The sequence below is a fragment of the Pseudochaenichthys georgianus genome, unplaced genomic scaffold (genome assembly GCF_902827115.2).
Source record: "Pseudochaenichthys georgianus unplaced genomic scaffold, fPseGeo1.2 scaffold_554_arrow_ctg1, whole genome shotgun sequence".
Lineage (NCBI taxonomy): Eukaryota > Metazoa > Chordata > Actinopteri > Perciformes > Channichthyidae > Pseudochaenichthys > Pseudochaenichthys georgianus.
This window is the reverse complement of record NW_027263115.1, coordinates 143,182-158,385: the sequence shown is the minus strand read 5'-3', so window position 1 is coordinate 158,385 and position 15,204 is coordinate 143,182. Positions and strand designations below refer to the sequence as shown.

General features: G+C 43.2%; 1 protein-coding gene across 1 annotated transcript; it reads left to right on the top strand.

The window, feature by feature from the left end:
• Positions 1-769: 769 nt before the first annotated feature.
• Positions 770-5,535, top strand: LOC117443209 (ras-related protein ORAB-1-like). The gene is made up of 2 exons (XM_034079165.2): positions 770-994; positions 4,131-5,535. Exons 1-2 carry the CDS (start codon positions 785-787, stop codon positions 4,326-4,328), a joined length of 408 nt encoding a protein of 135 aa, XP_033935056.1. The 5' UTR covers positions 770-784; the 3' UTR covers positions 4,329-5,535.
• Positions 5,536-15,204: the final 9,669 nt, after the last annotated feature.

Here is a 15,204-nt window from a genome sequence, read left to right as displayed (position 1 = left end):
AGAGCCTAGGTTTGCCCGAATGCCAACCAGTTTTTCCACTCTCACATTTGTGAGCCTGTTGCGAACCTTTGTGTGGTTTCAATAGCCATGTGCTATGGCATGGATATTCAAGTGTACTTGAATGCCATCTGTTTGTTTTAGTCAAGATTATGCTAAAATATACTTTCCCCAACTATATTTAAGTTCCCTATGAAGAGCCAACCTTACATTTTGAAAATTCCCAGTTTATTCCCATAAATTCCCGTTTATTCCCGTGGAAAGTTTCCATCTTTGAAAATTCCCGGAACTTTGCAACCCTAATAAAGACACAGAAATATAATGATCGAACTAAATCTACAAACCCTCAGCTAGTGTATGTTAATGTGCTGTATGTCAAACATGCCGCTAGTTTGTATTTCGGATCAAAGCGTCACCACCAGTAGACCCAAACAACCACAAGCTTTTTCAAACCTAAAAGAAAATAACAAACATTTTTCATTTGACCATTTTAAAAGTGTAGCATGTAAGAATTATAGTTCAAATGTTTTGAGACTTTTCTCATGACTGTGTTAAAATACAGTTTAAACAAACCTTTTTGGACTGAATAGAAATGACAGTCTTAATTGTCGTTGGCTTGTCTTGACTGGTTTAGTAGAATGATACAGATTTCAGTAGCATCCTGTGGAGTCTTTCTCTTGTTAAGGCATGCTACCTTTTGAGGAAGCCCCCGGTTTTAATTATCTCTAAAAAATATGCATCATTGCCCTGTCAGCATTTTCTCCAACAGACCTCTGCTGCAAGCCGGATGCCATTGAGTAACAGTTTTTGTTCCAACGTTAGTATCTGTTTTAATGTCTGTCCTCTTTCTGCTGCCTTCCCTCAGGAGTCCTTCAATAATGTCAAACAGTGGCTACAGGAAATCGACCGCTACGCCAGCGAGAACGTCAACAAGCTGCTCGTAGGCAACAAGTGTGACCTCACAACGAAGAAAGTCGTGGATTACACCACAGCTAAGGTGAGGCAATGCACAAGGCTGAGACACTTTGAGACACTTTGTCCAGATATCTGTATCCAAAGGGGAAATGAGATAAGTACGAGCTGACTGAGCAGCAGTTCGGTCGGGTTTCTTTAGCCACTGTGGTCTCACTGCGATAGCCTTGGAAATGTGATGAGCTCAGTTTGTATGGTGAGGTTTGAAAGTGTAACAAATATAAACGTGTAAACGACTGAGCACCCAGCAGCTGGTCAGACATCTGGCTGAACTCTGGGGAAAGATTTGAGCCATTTTCAACCATATTTGTGTTTATATTCATATTTTATACGATTATTGACTCTTTTATTGATTTTAAGTCATTTTTATGGTCAGACCAAGATTTAATATTAAACTGAAAATATACAATTAGCTCAGACGAGTCAATCAAGCCATCATGTCCTAACACATCTAAATCTACTTCCAGCATGGATACGTGTTCATAAAAGACATCCATTGTTTGTTTTATACGCTTCTTGAAATAAAAATAAAAGCACATTGTTTTTCTAGAACAGATTACAAAGCGCCTGAAAATGGTACAAACAAGTGGCAACATGCGTGACGAAGGTGTGACGAGGGTGTTGCGCTGGGCTATATCATGCAATCGAGTTAAGCTCGCTCCATTGCGGAGATATTCCTGAGAGTGCGGAAAACTTAAATAAATAAATGTATTTCAAATGTTACCAATATACTCACGGACCACCAGTGCTTAGACCATAGCACTGGTCTAATGGCCTAGCTGAAAGTCGTCAAGTTATCAGTGACTCGGGTCGACTTGAGTCAAAGTCAAAATGATTCAACATTTCTGATTTGGGTCAAACGGGACTAACACACTAAACGGGTTATTCAGGGTAAATGACCAACTGAACCATTGTAATTCATATTTCACACATCTCAGTTCGCCTTACAACTAAAACTAAGAGAACTAGTCACTTAAAAGACTGCAAGTTTTTGTTGTAAGCTATGGAAAAAGTGGGACTTTTTATACAACGGACACTAAAGATTTTCATTGGTCAGAGATTATCCAACTCGAGTGAAATTTGAATATCACCATGACAACCAAACGGTCTAAAGACGAGGTCTCATAAGCAGCAGTTCTTTGGTTTTCAATCTTGTCACCCGATCCTCCTCAGTGTGGTATGTTTTCAACACGTGTCCCCTCTTCTTCATGTCTCTTCTACATCAACATGTGTCCTCTCTTCTCCATGTCTCTTCTACATCAACATGTGTCCTCTCTTCTTCATGTCTCTTCTACATCAACATGTGTCCTCTCTTCTTCGTGTCTCTTCTACATCAACATGTGTCCCCTCTTCTTCGTGTCTCTTCTACATCAACATGTGTCCCCTCTTCTTCGTGTCTCTTCTACATCAACATGTGTCCTCTCTTCTTCATGTCTCTTCTACATCAACATGTGTCCCCTCTTCTTCGTGTCTCTTCTACATCAACATGTGTCTCCTCTTCTTCGTGTCTCTTCTACATCAACATGTGTCCTCTCTTCTTCATGTCTCTTCTACATCAACATGTGTCCCCTCTTCTTCGTGTCTCTTCTACATCAACATGTGTCCCCTCTTCTTCGTGTCTCTTCTACATCAACATGTGTCCTCTCTTCTTCGTGTCTCTTCTACATCAACATGTGTCCCCTCTTCTTCGTGTCTCTTCTACATCAACATGTGTCCCCTCTTCTTCGTGTCTCTTCTACATCAACATGTGTCCTCTCTTCTTCATGTCTCTCCTACATCAACATGTGTCCCCTCTTCTTCGTGTCTCTTCTACATCAACATGTGTCCCCTCTTCTTCATGTCTCTTCTACATCAACATGTGTCCTCTCTTCTTCATGTCTCGTCTACATCAACATGTGTCCCCTCTTCTTCATGTCTCTTCTACATCAACATATGTCCCCTCTTCTTCGTGTCTCTTCTACATCAACATGTGTCCTCTCTTCTTCATGTCTCTTCTACATCAACATGTGTCCCCTCTTCTTCATGTCTCTTCTACATCAACATGTGTCCCCTCTTCTTCATGTCTCTTCTACATCAACATGTGTCCCCTCTTCTTCGTGTCTCTTCTACATCAACATGCGTCCCCTCTTCTTCATGTCTCTTCTACATCAACATGTGTCCTCTCTTCTTCATGTCTCTTCTACATCAACATGTGTCCCTCTTCTTCATGTCTCTTCTACATCAACATGTGTCCTCTCTTCTTCATGTCTCTTCTACATCAACATGTGTCCCCTCTTCTTCATGTCTTTTCTACATCAACATGTGTCCTCTCTTCTTCATGTCTCTTCTACATCAACATGTGTCCTCTCTTCTTCATGTCTCTTCTACATCAACATGTGTCCTCTCTTCTTCATGTCTCTTCTACATCAACATGTGTCCTCTCTTCTTCATGTCTCTTCTACATCAACATGTGTCCTCTCTTCTTCATGTCTCTTCTACATCAACATGTGTCCCCTCTTCTTCATGTCTTTTCTACATCAACATGTGTCCTCTCTTCTTCATGTCTCTTCTACATCAACATGTGTCCCCTCTTCTTCATGTCTCTTCTACATCAACATGCACGACGGCATCTGCGACCCCTCGCTATCGCGTGAAGGGTCTGCTTTATGCGCTCCGCACAGTAACCCTGCTGCGTGCTCACTAGCGCACCCCCCCCCCGTACCCCTCAAAAGGGCCGGTTCATTTCATTTTAAGGATGCGCACCAAGCAACACCTCCAGGTGCTCCTTTGAGAACCAGGGCAAAAAAGGTTATGTGCACCCCTGGTCATAACGATGTTTTGTCTTGTGTAACCATTAGCCAATCAGCAACCAAGGTAACCCCCCCCACCTTATCACCTGAATCTCCTCCTAGAGCTCCATTGAGTTCTTTGTAACCAGATCTCTCTCAGAGGGGCGTGGGGAGGGGCTCCTTATTTTCATCTAAAGTAACAGACGGAGAATCAGAACTTTGGAAACAGGGCTGAAACAGAGGGGATTATGGGTAATGCTGCAATGATCTGTTTGGTGTTTCAGCCAATCAGAGACAGGCTCTGGATATATCTGAGACCTGTGATACACTGATGAAGAACAGTAAAATAGGAGACCTTTAATATCCGTTGATTTTAATCTCTTCGATCTCCAGGAATTTGCCGACAACCTGGCCATCCCCTTCTTGGAGACCAGCGCCAAGAGCGCCACCAACGTGGAGCAAGCCTTCATGACCATGGCGGCGGAGATCAAGAAGAGGATGGGCCCCGGGGCCACGGCCGGGTCCTCGGAGAAGTCCAACGTGAAGATCCAGAGCAAGCCGGTCAACACCTCGTCCGGAGGCTGCTGCTGAGACCCTAAAAACACAGCCACGACCTGACCCCCCCCACCCCCCGAGCCCACGACCAGTCTCAATGTTACCATGCTCCACAGGGAAAGAGAAGCGGAGAGGGAGAGAGAGGAAGACTTTGAGTGGACCGGTGTGTGTGTAAGTGTGTGTGCAGAAACGGCACCAGATCCCAAAGTCAGCAATAGGACGGTAAGCCCATCCATACCCACACTGGGCGGTTCTTTTCTTATTTCTTTACCAAAACACACTCATACTGGAAAAAAAAAACCTAAATGTAAACGATTTTTAACAGTGTGTGAAGTTAACCAATGAAAGAAAACACATGTAAGCAGATTTTCTTCTTCTTTACTTTTTGTTTGCCCTGTTCTTCCTTTTTTCAGTTTGTTAAACGAGTCACTTTTTTCTAAATACTGAAGATATCAAAACCACACAGTTGTCTTTATTGCGCTGTGGATAACAGCATGACTTTGGCCCTCGAGTCTCCTCCGATATTTGAACCCCTTCAAATGAAGCACATGCTTAAGAAACCCAGCATCATGCATGTTCAGATCACATGCCCCCCCCCCCCCCCCCCCCCGTTGCATGTGAGCGCCTGCAGTCATGATGCAGTCATGAAAGCGAGTGGCTTCCTGCTCAAACTTCCCCCCGGAAACGTTTCCATAACTTCACGTTGTCGCCCCTTAAAAAAAAAAGCTAAAAAAAAGCGATGTGCCTTTGTGGCAGGAGATTCCCATGACATGTATGCCTTCGGTGCTCTTGTGTTGTCGGCGTATTCCGCTCATATGCCCACTACAGTCGTGACTTCTTACGTAGAGAACCCACCTTGTATGATAGCAGTAAATTACATTCCTGTATATATCTATATTCGGCTCTGTGTGTGCTCTGCTGGTGTTCACCATACAATAAGCATGTGCTACATTGGGAGACGTCAGCCGTGTGTTTCGCTCTGCTAATGTCCTCGACCAACAGCACAACCACAACAGGAGAAAACGAAAACCTACCATCCCAGCTCCAGAATAATCTATAAACTGTATATATTTATACATAAATGTAAGAAGTGATTTGCAAATTGTGTAGAGAAGCAAGTGAAGCGAATGACATGATAAATAGCTGGAATTAGTACTCTCGGCACGTGATTTGTGGCTGCGGACATGACATTTTTGTGGCACAATGTCTACTATTAAAACAATGAAGGAGATCTTTGATAACGGCTGGTCCTCTCCGTGTGGTTTTTTCCCCCCTGCACACTTCAACCTTTTGTTTCAGGCTTTTCTCAGCCTCCGTAAGCTGAGGGGAATGATGATCTTTGGCCTACATTTCTCAAGCTGCAGATTTAAACGGCAGCTTGTGTTTTCACCCGCCTGTAACTTAAATATATACTTCATTGATTCAGACTTTCAAAAATAAAACTTCAACTTAAAGCCGAAACATGTTTCAGTGGTCCTTTCAGGGTAAACAACTCCAATGGATCAATCTGTTTACTTAAAGGTGATGGAAAGGTTTCTCTGGCCTCTACGATTAAGAGGAACACTTAAAAGAAAATACCAAAAACAATTGTGTTCATTTAATTTCAAAAAGATATTTAAACAATACATCGAATAGAAAAATGCTAAAATCAACACATACATAAGGTGAACATTTACACATGCAGATAAATATAAAATATACTTTAATTTGACCTCAGCAAATAATAATAATCAGAAACACACGAAAATATTCCCCCTTAAAAATCAGACTTGAAAAAACACCACCAGACATACAGCATGGTATAACGTCAAATATGAAGGTGAAATACAGTACTGTGTATATACAGGTACCATAAGACAATGAATGGTTACTCTTCAGGGTACACAACACATAAAGGTAATGTATTAAAGAGACCCTGAACTGTCAAAATCACTGCTTTGAGTACTTTAAATGTACCTTTTACAAGACTCACTGGCATTACTCCATTATGTCACGTGCATGTCACAGCAGAACAACACACTACGCACACTGATGATGTAAAGTGTAGTAGCATCTCTTCACCAGCAGGGGGCAGCGTCTGCTTCCTACACATTTAATTAACGCAGCAGCGCAGGGTCCAAGTCTCAAACACAATGAAACACTGGGAGGTCCCGGCACTTGAACATGGAGCTGGTGGTGTCTACAAGATGAAGAAAGAACATTTAGGCACAAATACTTTCTTTAAAGATGAAAAAAGCAGCTATTGACAGGGTGGAGTTTTATTCAGTTGTTGATACTGAACTCAGAAGCTGTAATGTATCACTTACAGACTGATGAAGACCTGTAATGGTTGAAAGCTCTGAAAACACGGTAAGCAGCGATTAAAGAAGATATTTTTCTTCATCATGTTTTAGTGAAGCAGAGTAAGTAGTTTGTTTTGGTGTCTGGTGGTGCAAACAACAAAAAACAACATGAGAAAATAAGTTGTGGAGGTCAACAAGAAAAATATATAACATGAACATAATAATAAAGACAAGTATGTACCACATTTAAATGTTAAAAACCCTATGTCTTCTGCTGCTGCTCTCAAAGTGGTCGCGCTTCATGAACAGGGTGTCTGTGTGAACCCCCCTCATTTAGCAGCACACTCTGAGTATACTCAGCAATAAAACAGAAAAGGCGCAGCTCAGCCCCCCCCCCCCCCTTTCAGCTGCACAACAAAACACACAGTGAGCAGAGAGATGTTCTGGTGTGAAGGAATGGGGGGGGGGGGGTTGTATTTCTGAGTAGCTGGGTCTGTTTGCCGCCTTCATTTGTAGCTGGTTGCTGGGTGATGGCGGGGGGGGGGGGCATTTTTGTGTGTGTGTGTGTGTGGGGGGGGGGGGGGGTTATTATGAGTCCATGTGTGAAGTTCAGTCTCACTGCCAGGCTGCTGCTCACCAGCTGATGGCTCGGCGTAAAGAAACAAACCTGCAGTGTCACACAGCTGTCCCACACACACACACACACACACACACGCACACACACACACCTGCTGCACGCCACAAACAAACTCCAGTGTCCGACCTTCCTTTATTTAGAATCAGAAATCCTTAAACCTTACTTTCTTTTGCAACTTTGAGCACATTTTGATGCTCGTATTTGTGTACTTTTACTTCAGGAACATGTTGTATGCAGGACTTTTACTTGTAACTGAGTATTCCTACACTCACGATCTGAGCAGGCCTACTTCTCCCACCTCTGATAATAGTGGTAATTGCCAAACAGTTCCAAGTACACACAAAGGATGAACTAATAGTTACATTGACCGTGTATTTCTCATCTGAACGGCCTCCGTCTGCAGCCCCCTCTGAAACTCGTCTCCTCTGGAGTCCGACTGACAGCTGTTCCTGTGTCGCCAAAAACAAAATGAACCCTGACGTGAACTCTGCCGACTCTTTCCTGATCCACACATCCTGCGAGGCTCCTACTCATAAACAGTGACAAGCTTTTACTGAGTATTTTACGTGTGTGTGTGTGTGTGTGTGTGTGTGTGTGTGTGTGTGTGTGTGTGTGTGTGTGTGTGTGTGTGTGTGTGTGTGTGTGTGTGTGTGTGTGTGTGTGTGTGTGTGTGTGTGTGTGTGTGTGTGTTTTTGTGTGTTTTAACCCCGCCATGACTCTTCTCCTGCTGTGTTAACACTGTGCAGCTGTTTTGTTTTTTGAATGCGCAACTCAATCTTAAAATCCATACAGTAACAGATACTTTTACCTACACATGTGGAAAGTATTCAACTTCAATAAACCAATTGAGTGTTGCCAACTATTTCCCAATGAAATTATCTGGCATTATTTAGGTTATTGAATACAAGTTGTATACGAAGCAGCGCAGAGAAACGAAGTGATGTAAAAAAAACGTGAAGGTGTCCGAAACACTTACAGGTTTTCAAAGGTTCAGCTTTATTATTGTCATTTGCAAATTACCTAGCGGGTTGGGAATGAACATCTTTAGTTTGAGGCTCCTCTAACAATGCAACTGTTGACAGTTCTGCTGTTTAAAGGGGACCTATCATGCAAAATGCGCTTTGTGATGTCTTTTATACATAAATATGTGTCCTCGGTGTGTCAGGGAACCCACGCAGCGTCAGAAAATAAAACCCTCTCTCTTTTCCTCCGTACCCAAATCTTTTAAAAACAGGGGTACAACGAGCGGATCCAGATTCAGCAGACCCACAGAGAGTTGCTATCAGAAACAATGCCTGACGTGTTTTGGACGTAATCTCGTCTTTGTTTACATTAGCAAGCCTCGCTAACACTCGGAGCTAACCTGTACTGGAGAGCACATGTGTTTAAGGCTGCGGCCACATGAGGACGAATTCGGTCGTTTGCGTTACTGTTTAGTGTCATATAGACCGTTCGGCCACACGAGGACGACCGAATACGGCACTAAACGACTGAGGAAACGATAACGGGTCCCAAGGTGGATAGAAAGGCATACGCAACTCTCTGGGGGGTCAAACAGCTCCGTGTGTGCGCCCTATCCGAACATTTTCCGATCACTGATAGTGATTGCGCAATAGCCCCGCCTCTCCCCACCTCTTCTGCTCACCTCCGTTTACCCCGCGCCATTGCTGAAGTGTTTCGCCACCAACAACAACAACAATGGCGGATCGCAGAGTTGCTATCGTGCTCCGGACGCTATTGACCATGCTACAGTTGTTTGTGCAACATCTACAGCAATAATGATGAGGCAATAGCCCCGCCTCTCCCCCCCACGTCAAAGTAAACTGCACCCTGAATTCAGATTATTTATCTTTCTCTCGATACGGACCTAAACGCGAGTGAAGTCTAATCTGACAGGACGGAGACACGCAGCTCTGCTCACCTGCAGCTCCTCCCGCTGCAGCAAAACACACACTTCAAGTCAGATCATCACCCTTAGCTATTTTAATTACCTCTCAAACTCCCTAAACTAGTTATAAATATGTTTATTTTTACAGTCGGCCGGGTCACTGATTACTGGATGAGCTGCTGCATGAGACAGACACTGACGCGGAGGAAAAAGAGAGGCTCCGTGTATTTTATCATTATATTATATAGAGTCGTTATTCATTTGTTTTAAAGCTCAATAAACAACAAAGAAGACCTTTGACCGGCACTTTTATAATTTTGTCCGGAAGATTTAAACTTTAATACACGCTGACTGGGGAAAAACTCTGCCCGGTTCCCTCGGCCCCCACCGCGGAGAATAAACAGAAGGGCAACCATGACAACCATGCTTCTTCGCTGCTTTTGTGGAGGGAGTTACAGCGCCACGTACAGGCTCCTGCATGTGTACTGCAGCTTCTCCAGCGGTTGGAGCTAAACGGAGCGGTCTCGTGTGGACAGACACTATCCGGATAACTATTTAACGCGTTTGCGTTAATCCTATGCGTTTAGCCGTTTTCGTCCTCATGTGGCCGCAGCCTAAAAAGCAGGAAATAAAAAAGAACTCACCTTGTGATAAACCCGCAAGAGAAAAAGCATTTGAGCTCCATACTGTTTCAGAAATAATCCTTGATGTGGTTTAGAACAGGATGGCGTTTTATCACAGCAGAATTTAACTTTATCTCCGGTAGAATTCTGACCAGGCATTAGCTCCGCCTCCTCTTTTTTTTTTTTTTTTTTTTAAAGCTAAGGACCCAAAATCCGCGTTTTTCTAACAGGGCCGCAAAACAGGGGTATGAGCAGTATGAGGCGTGGCTACAATGGGTGATCTGTTTGGTATTTGAAGCAAAAAACTTCACAGTTTTGTATAGGTATGGCCCTACAATATATGTTTCCAATATAGCATAATAGGTCCACTTTAAGTGGCCGTGTCAGACCTGACCTTTACCTCACCTACCTCTATTACGCTTACCATTGATAACAAGATGCTAAATTGGCTGTGAATGGAAAGGATGTATGTTTCCATCATGTCTTTTCAGACGTGTGAGACCAGGCATGTGAAACTAGACAGAACATCCTGAACTTTTGACCTGGACACTATGCATTCTAGATGGGGCAATCAAAGCGTAAAAGTTCCAGCCACAATTCTGAGAAGGCGCTTGTGGTTTTTGACACCTTGAGAGCGGTTACAACGGGTATGAAGACAATGAGGCCCAGGATGCAGGCGGCCTGTGCAAAGGGTCGAATCAACTTCCTGGGCCAGCGAATCGTAGAGACAAGCTGTCCTTATTGTCTCTGTTGATAGATGAAGTCTCTGTTAATAAATTAAAATACAAAGTTTGCATATTTGAAATTAAATGTTTAAAGAAAAAACTTGATTGACATGACATTGACAATGTGTTCTGCTTTCATGAACATTTTTCATATTCCCTCTCTTTCAAATTGCATAACGGCATCTATTGCACGTCTGTCCGTCCTGGGAGAGGGATCCCTCCTCTGTTGCTCTCCCTGAGGTTTCTCCCATGTCCCCTTTAAACTGGGTTTTCTTCGGAAGTGTTTCCTTGTACGATGTGAGGGTCTAAGGACAGAGGGTCTAAGGACAGAGGGTCTAAGGACAGAGGGTGTCGTATTGTCATACTGATATTCTGTACAAACTGTGAAGACCACTGAGACAAAAGTAACATTTGTGATATTGGGCTATATAAATAAACATTGATTGATTGATTGATATTATTACTATAAGTCTTTATTTGTTTTTATTTTAACTTTACATTTTTAATTGTTAAAAGTTGAACATATGGGACCTCCTTCTCTCTCAAAGATAGAAAAGGGGAGACCACCTGATGCAGAGAGGGAGGAGGCAAGAGACTATAAAAGATGATGTGTGAAGAGAAAGGGGGGCTTCTTGGGCTTTTTAGGCTTTTGAGGCTTTTTGAGGCTTGAAGGCTTTTTACGGTACGTCCACACAGCAGCTTCAGAAGAAACTTCCACCGCTTCCAACGCTTCTCTGCCCATTGACTTTGAATGGGGATGACGTCACTTTGCCTCGCTTTTCGCCGAACTGCATTGTGGGGGAGCGAAGCGAAGATTTCCAGGATGTCCAGGATTCAAAAGTTGAGCAATGTTCAACTTTTGAAGCTGAGCTGGAAGCGTCAGCCAATCAAACACGTTTATGCAAATCTGACAGTAGAAGCGCTAGCCAATCAAACCGCGTGTAAGCAGGGAGAGCCAGACCGCAGTTCATTTCCTCATATTCCAAACGAGAAATTACGGTAGCAAATCACCCGGTTCTTTCCGACCAGAACTATTAACGGGATACAAACCGGAGGAACCAGGCATGGAGGGAGGTGGCAGAGACAGTGGGTGGAACTGGTAGGTTTTCGCCTGTTTGGGGAGTTTATATATATTTATATATATATTGCTCGCATAAAATCCCCGGGGTTTTTTGCTTTGTATGTCGGGGGCGGGAGATTCATGTGATTGGTTGTTGGTCGCATTGCTCGCAAAAAATCCCCAAGCTGTCAGACACGCCCAGCTCCAAGATTTTCAAGATTTTTGAAAAGCTGCTGTGTGGACGTACCGTTAGGCTTTTTAGGCTTTTTGAGGCTTGAAGGCTTTTTGAGGCTTGAAGGCTTGAGAGCTTGGGGGAAGTTTTCTGAGGCCCAAGCCCTGGGTTCGGGCTCTTTTAGACGTTTTTTTTCTAGGACCGTTGCTTTGTATTTTGACTTGGTGTCTTTGTTTCTTTTTAAGGATTCTTTTAATCCTCAATTTTTGTTAAAACCTTAATAAAACCGGTTAGTACTTTGTACTTTTCGACCCAAACTCCTGGTCTCTCTCTCGTGGTTTCTGAAGGTATCTGCTTGGTCTTAGAGTGAGGTAAGAACACCCTTCCTTGGAAAAGGCTGACATTAGTTGATGATTTGGATTTTAAATTGTTTAAGGGGAATAGAAACTCTGCTAAGGTTAAACTATAGTTTCACATTGGTTACTGTGGTTGAGCCAATACTGTAAAAGAAAGAGTCGGTCTGTTTCCTCGTGTCATGTCACGTAAAGGCAACCACACTATATGGATGTTTCATCAACACAAGATGAGAGATCTGTACACATCTGAGTTCTTCTTCCACCTCTTCTTTAAAGTATATTACAACCCAGAACAGCAGTTACACTTCACTTTTCCCCTTTTATTCAGAAGTGATCACCTTCTAAAGCGTCTCCGCTCTCTGGCCTGAGCACCACAATCTCCTCTGACAGCAGCAGACAAGTCTGCGGTGAAGAAGCCATGAAGTATGTGGAGTCTCTGAGGCTGATTGAGGAACACACACACGGTTTGATGAGTGAATAAAGGAGAACAGGAATAGAACCCAATTATACTGAACTTGTACTTTCACAGCAATGCTTGTCAGTCTTTCCGTCCAACTCTTTTAGCGTTAGATGGATGCACTAAATGGCCAAAAGTATGTGGACCGTGCTTTATTGTTAGATCTCTTATCTAGGGGGTCTGAAGGTTGAAGAAAAGCAGGTAAAGTTTGCGGTAAAGTGGCGGATCAGTTGAGGGAAAAGTAGTCAGATGATTCCCTTTAAGCCAGTGTTTCTCAAACTTTTTCATACCAAGGACCACTTAACCAATAAAAAAACACTCGCGGACCACCTAACTCCACAAATATCCAAAATCACATCGTTTTTCTAGAACAGATTACAAATCGCCTGAAAATGGTACAAACAAGTGGCAACATGTGTGATGAAGGTGTTGCGCTGGGCTATATCATACCATCGAAAGTGACATTTAAGCTCGCTCCATTGCGGAGATATTCCCGCGAGAGTGCGTAAAACTTTAATTTATTAATTTATTTCAAATGTGAAATTGTACCAATATACTCACGGACCACTAGGGGGCGCTCACGGACCACCAGTGGTCCCCGGACCACACTTTGAGAAGCACTGCTTTAAGCCATGGTGGATCATACATTACCACCAGCGGTCAATAAATCAAATGCTCTGACAAAAAACGGTATCTGTGGCTAGGAGTGTAGCGAGTATAATGAGGCTCTGTCGTGATTGGTCTAGTGCTTATAGATGTCCCGCCCCTTTCGTCTATCACGTAGAATGTGTTGGAGCGCTAGCTAATAGAAGCGTGAGTGTTATATATTGATGTCACTACAGTATGTTCCGAAAGTAAACAAAGGAGTCCAATGGAGGCATCTTAGGCAGGGGGGGGGGGGGAGTGTGTGAGAGGGGTTTTTAGCCTTTGCAGACTATTTACACACAAACCCCCCAAGAAGAACGATAGGTCCTCTTTAAAAATCTATCTTTGTCTTGCTTGCTTTTTCAATGCCTGCCTAATTTTTAAACATATAATGTGTAAGATTTGTCACCATCTAGCATTGCTGATGCAGATTGCAACCAACTCTCCCCTCTTTATCTGTCTTGAATGAACCACATCCAAAGCCTCCAGATGGTCCTTTTCTTGCACTTATTAGAAAACACCACACCTGGGTCACATGACCCCTCAGCTGCAGTGAAACATCTGGACCTGCCTTCAGTGTGTGTGGTGGTTTTGGAGCTCAGCAGCAACAGATGGGATTTCCATGTCTTTACTCGTGTGTTCATTTAAAGGGGATCAGCTGCTGGTTCTGTTTTGTATTCCGCCCATCTGGCTGCCGTTAGATCCTGCTCGGCCTAACCAAGTCCGAACCTCACATCACACTCAGAGCTGCAGAAGTTGTTCCTGGAAATGAAACTCAGAGGTGGTTTCTGGCAGGAGGAGAAGAGAAAACAATTGGGTGTTTGGTTGAACTCGTCGGACCAGTTTTAGCTTTCTCGTCACCGAGTGTCGGCCATGACGTCAGGACACACACTGCCGGAGAGTCTGAGAGAAAGCCAGCTCACTGCACAGGTGGTTCTTCATTAACAGGTTTCAACAGAGCTCTCTGATAAAAGGGGACAAGATTCAAGAATTGTGCATTATTCGGTTTTTTAAGCAACAGTTACATTAGATTTATATTGGCTGCTTAGCGAGAATCAACTAGGTGAGCAACAGATACCAAGGATGCTGGCTGATGAAGAAGACGAAGTAAGCTAGGTAGCCAATATAAGGCTTAGCAGTAAAGATACATGTGGGCTCACTATTTGGCAAGCAACCGGTCACAGTCGCCCTGTTTGTCTCATGTCTTATAAAAGCGTATTAATGATTTATAAAGTGTTCACAAGCTAATTAATAAATGAATTACAAACGATTGGTAACCCTGTAGTCTTATTGTAAAGTGGTACCGACTTCTCATTACATTTTGTTCAGCTTTGGACCACTTGTTGGGCGTTTTCCCTGGCCTGTAGTGTGGTATAGGTTTGTGTGCATGTTAATGGTCTGCAAAGGCTAGAATCCCTCTGTTCACTCCGCCTTAAACGTCTCCATTGAACTCCTTTATTTACTTCCTGAACATAATGCTGTCACTATGTAACACTTGCGCTTCTATTGGCTCGCGCTCCAACACATTGTACGTGATAGGCTAAGGGATGGGACATCTCTAACCAATCAGAGCAGACTGGGCTCTGGTTTCAGACAGAGGGTGAAAAGAGGTGCTGCAGCATGAGAACAATAAAGAGCTTTTTGAACATTAAAGCACGGAGACATGTCAATATTTGCGTACATACAGCGTATTGATACAGACTACAATTAAGCGAATCAAATAGAATCTAATCTCAGTAATTCACCTGTTGACCAACAGGTGAATTACTGAGATTAGATTCTATTTGATTCACAAGGAATACTGTGGATAGGTGAAAAATGTTTTTTTTAAACTATACAAAGAGCTTGTCAGACCAAATGTAGTTTGGGGGTGTTGTGTTAGTATATGAAACCCTGCACAGCGGACAGTAGAGGACTCTCTGCCTGAATATTATTGAGATGTGACGTCCAATGCTGAATAACTGGAATGCTTCACATATTTGTGGTTTTTCACTCAGCAGGAGAAGCAGGAAAACAGTCGCACGGATACACAGACAGAAAACACTGCAGCAGTCAAAGGGAACTGAA

Coding starts and splice junctions, on each gene's coding strand:
- LOC117443209 (XM_034079165.2), top strand. CDS start 785: ATGCCATTGAGTAACAGTTTTTGTTCCAACGTTAGTATCTGTTTTAAT. Junction 995..4,130: donor TGGATTACACCACAGCTAAG/GTGAGGCAATGC, acceptor TTCGATCTCCAG/GAATTTGCCGACAACCTGGC.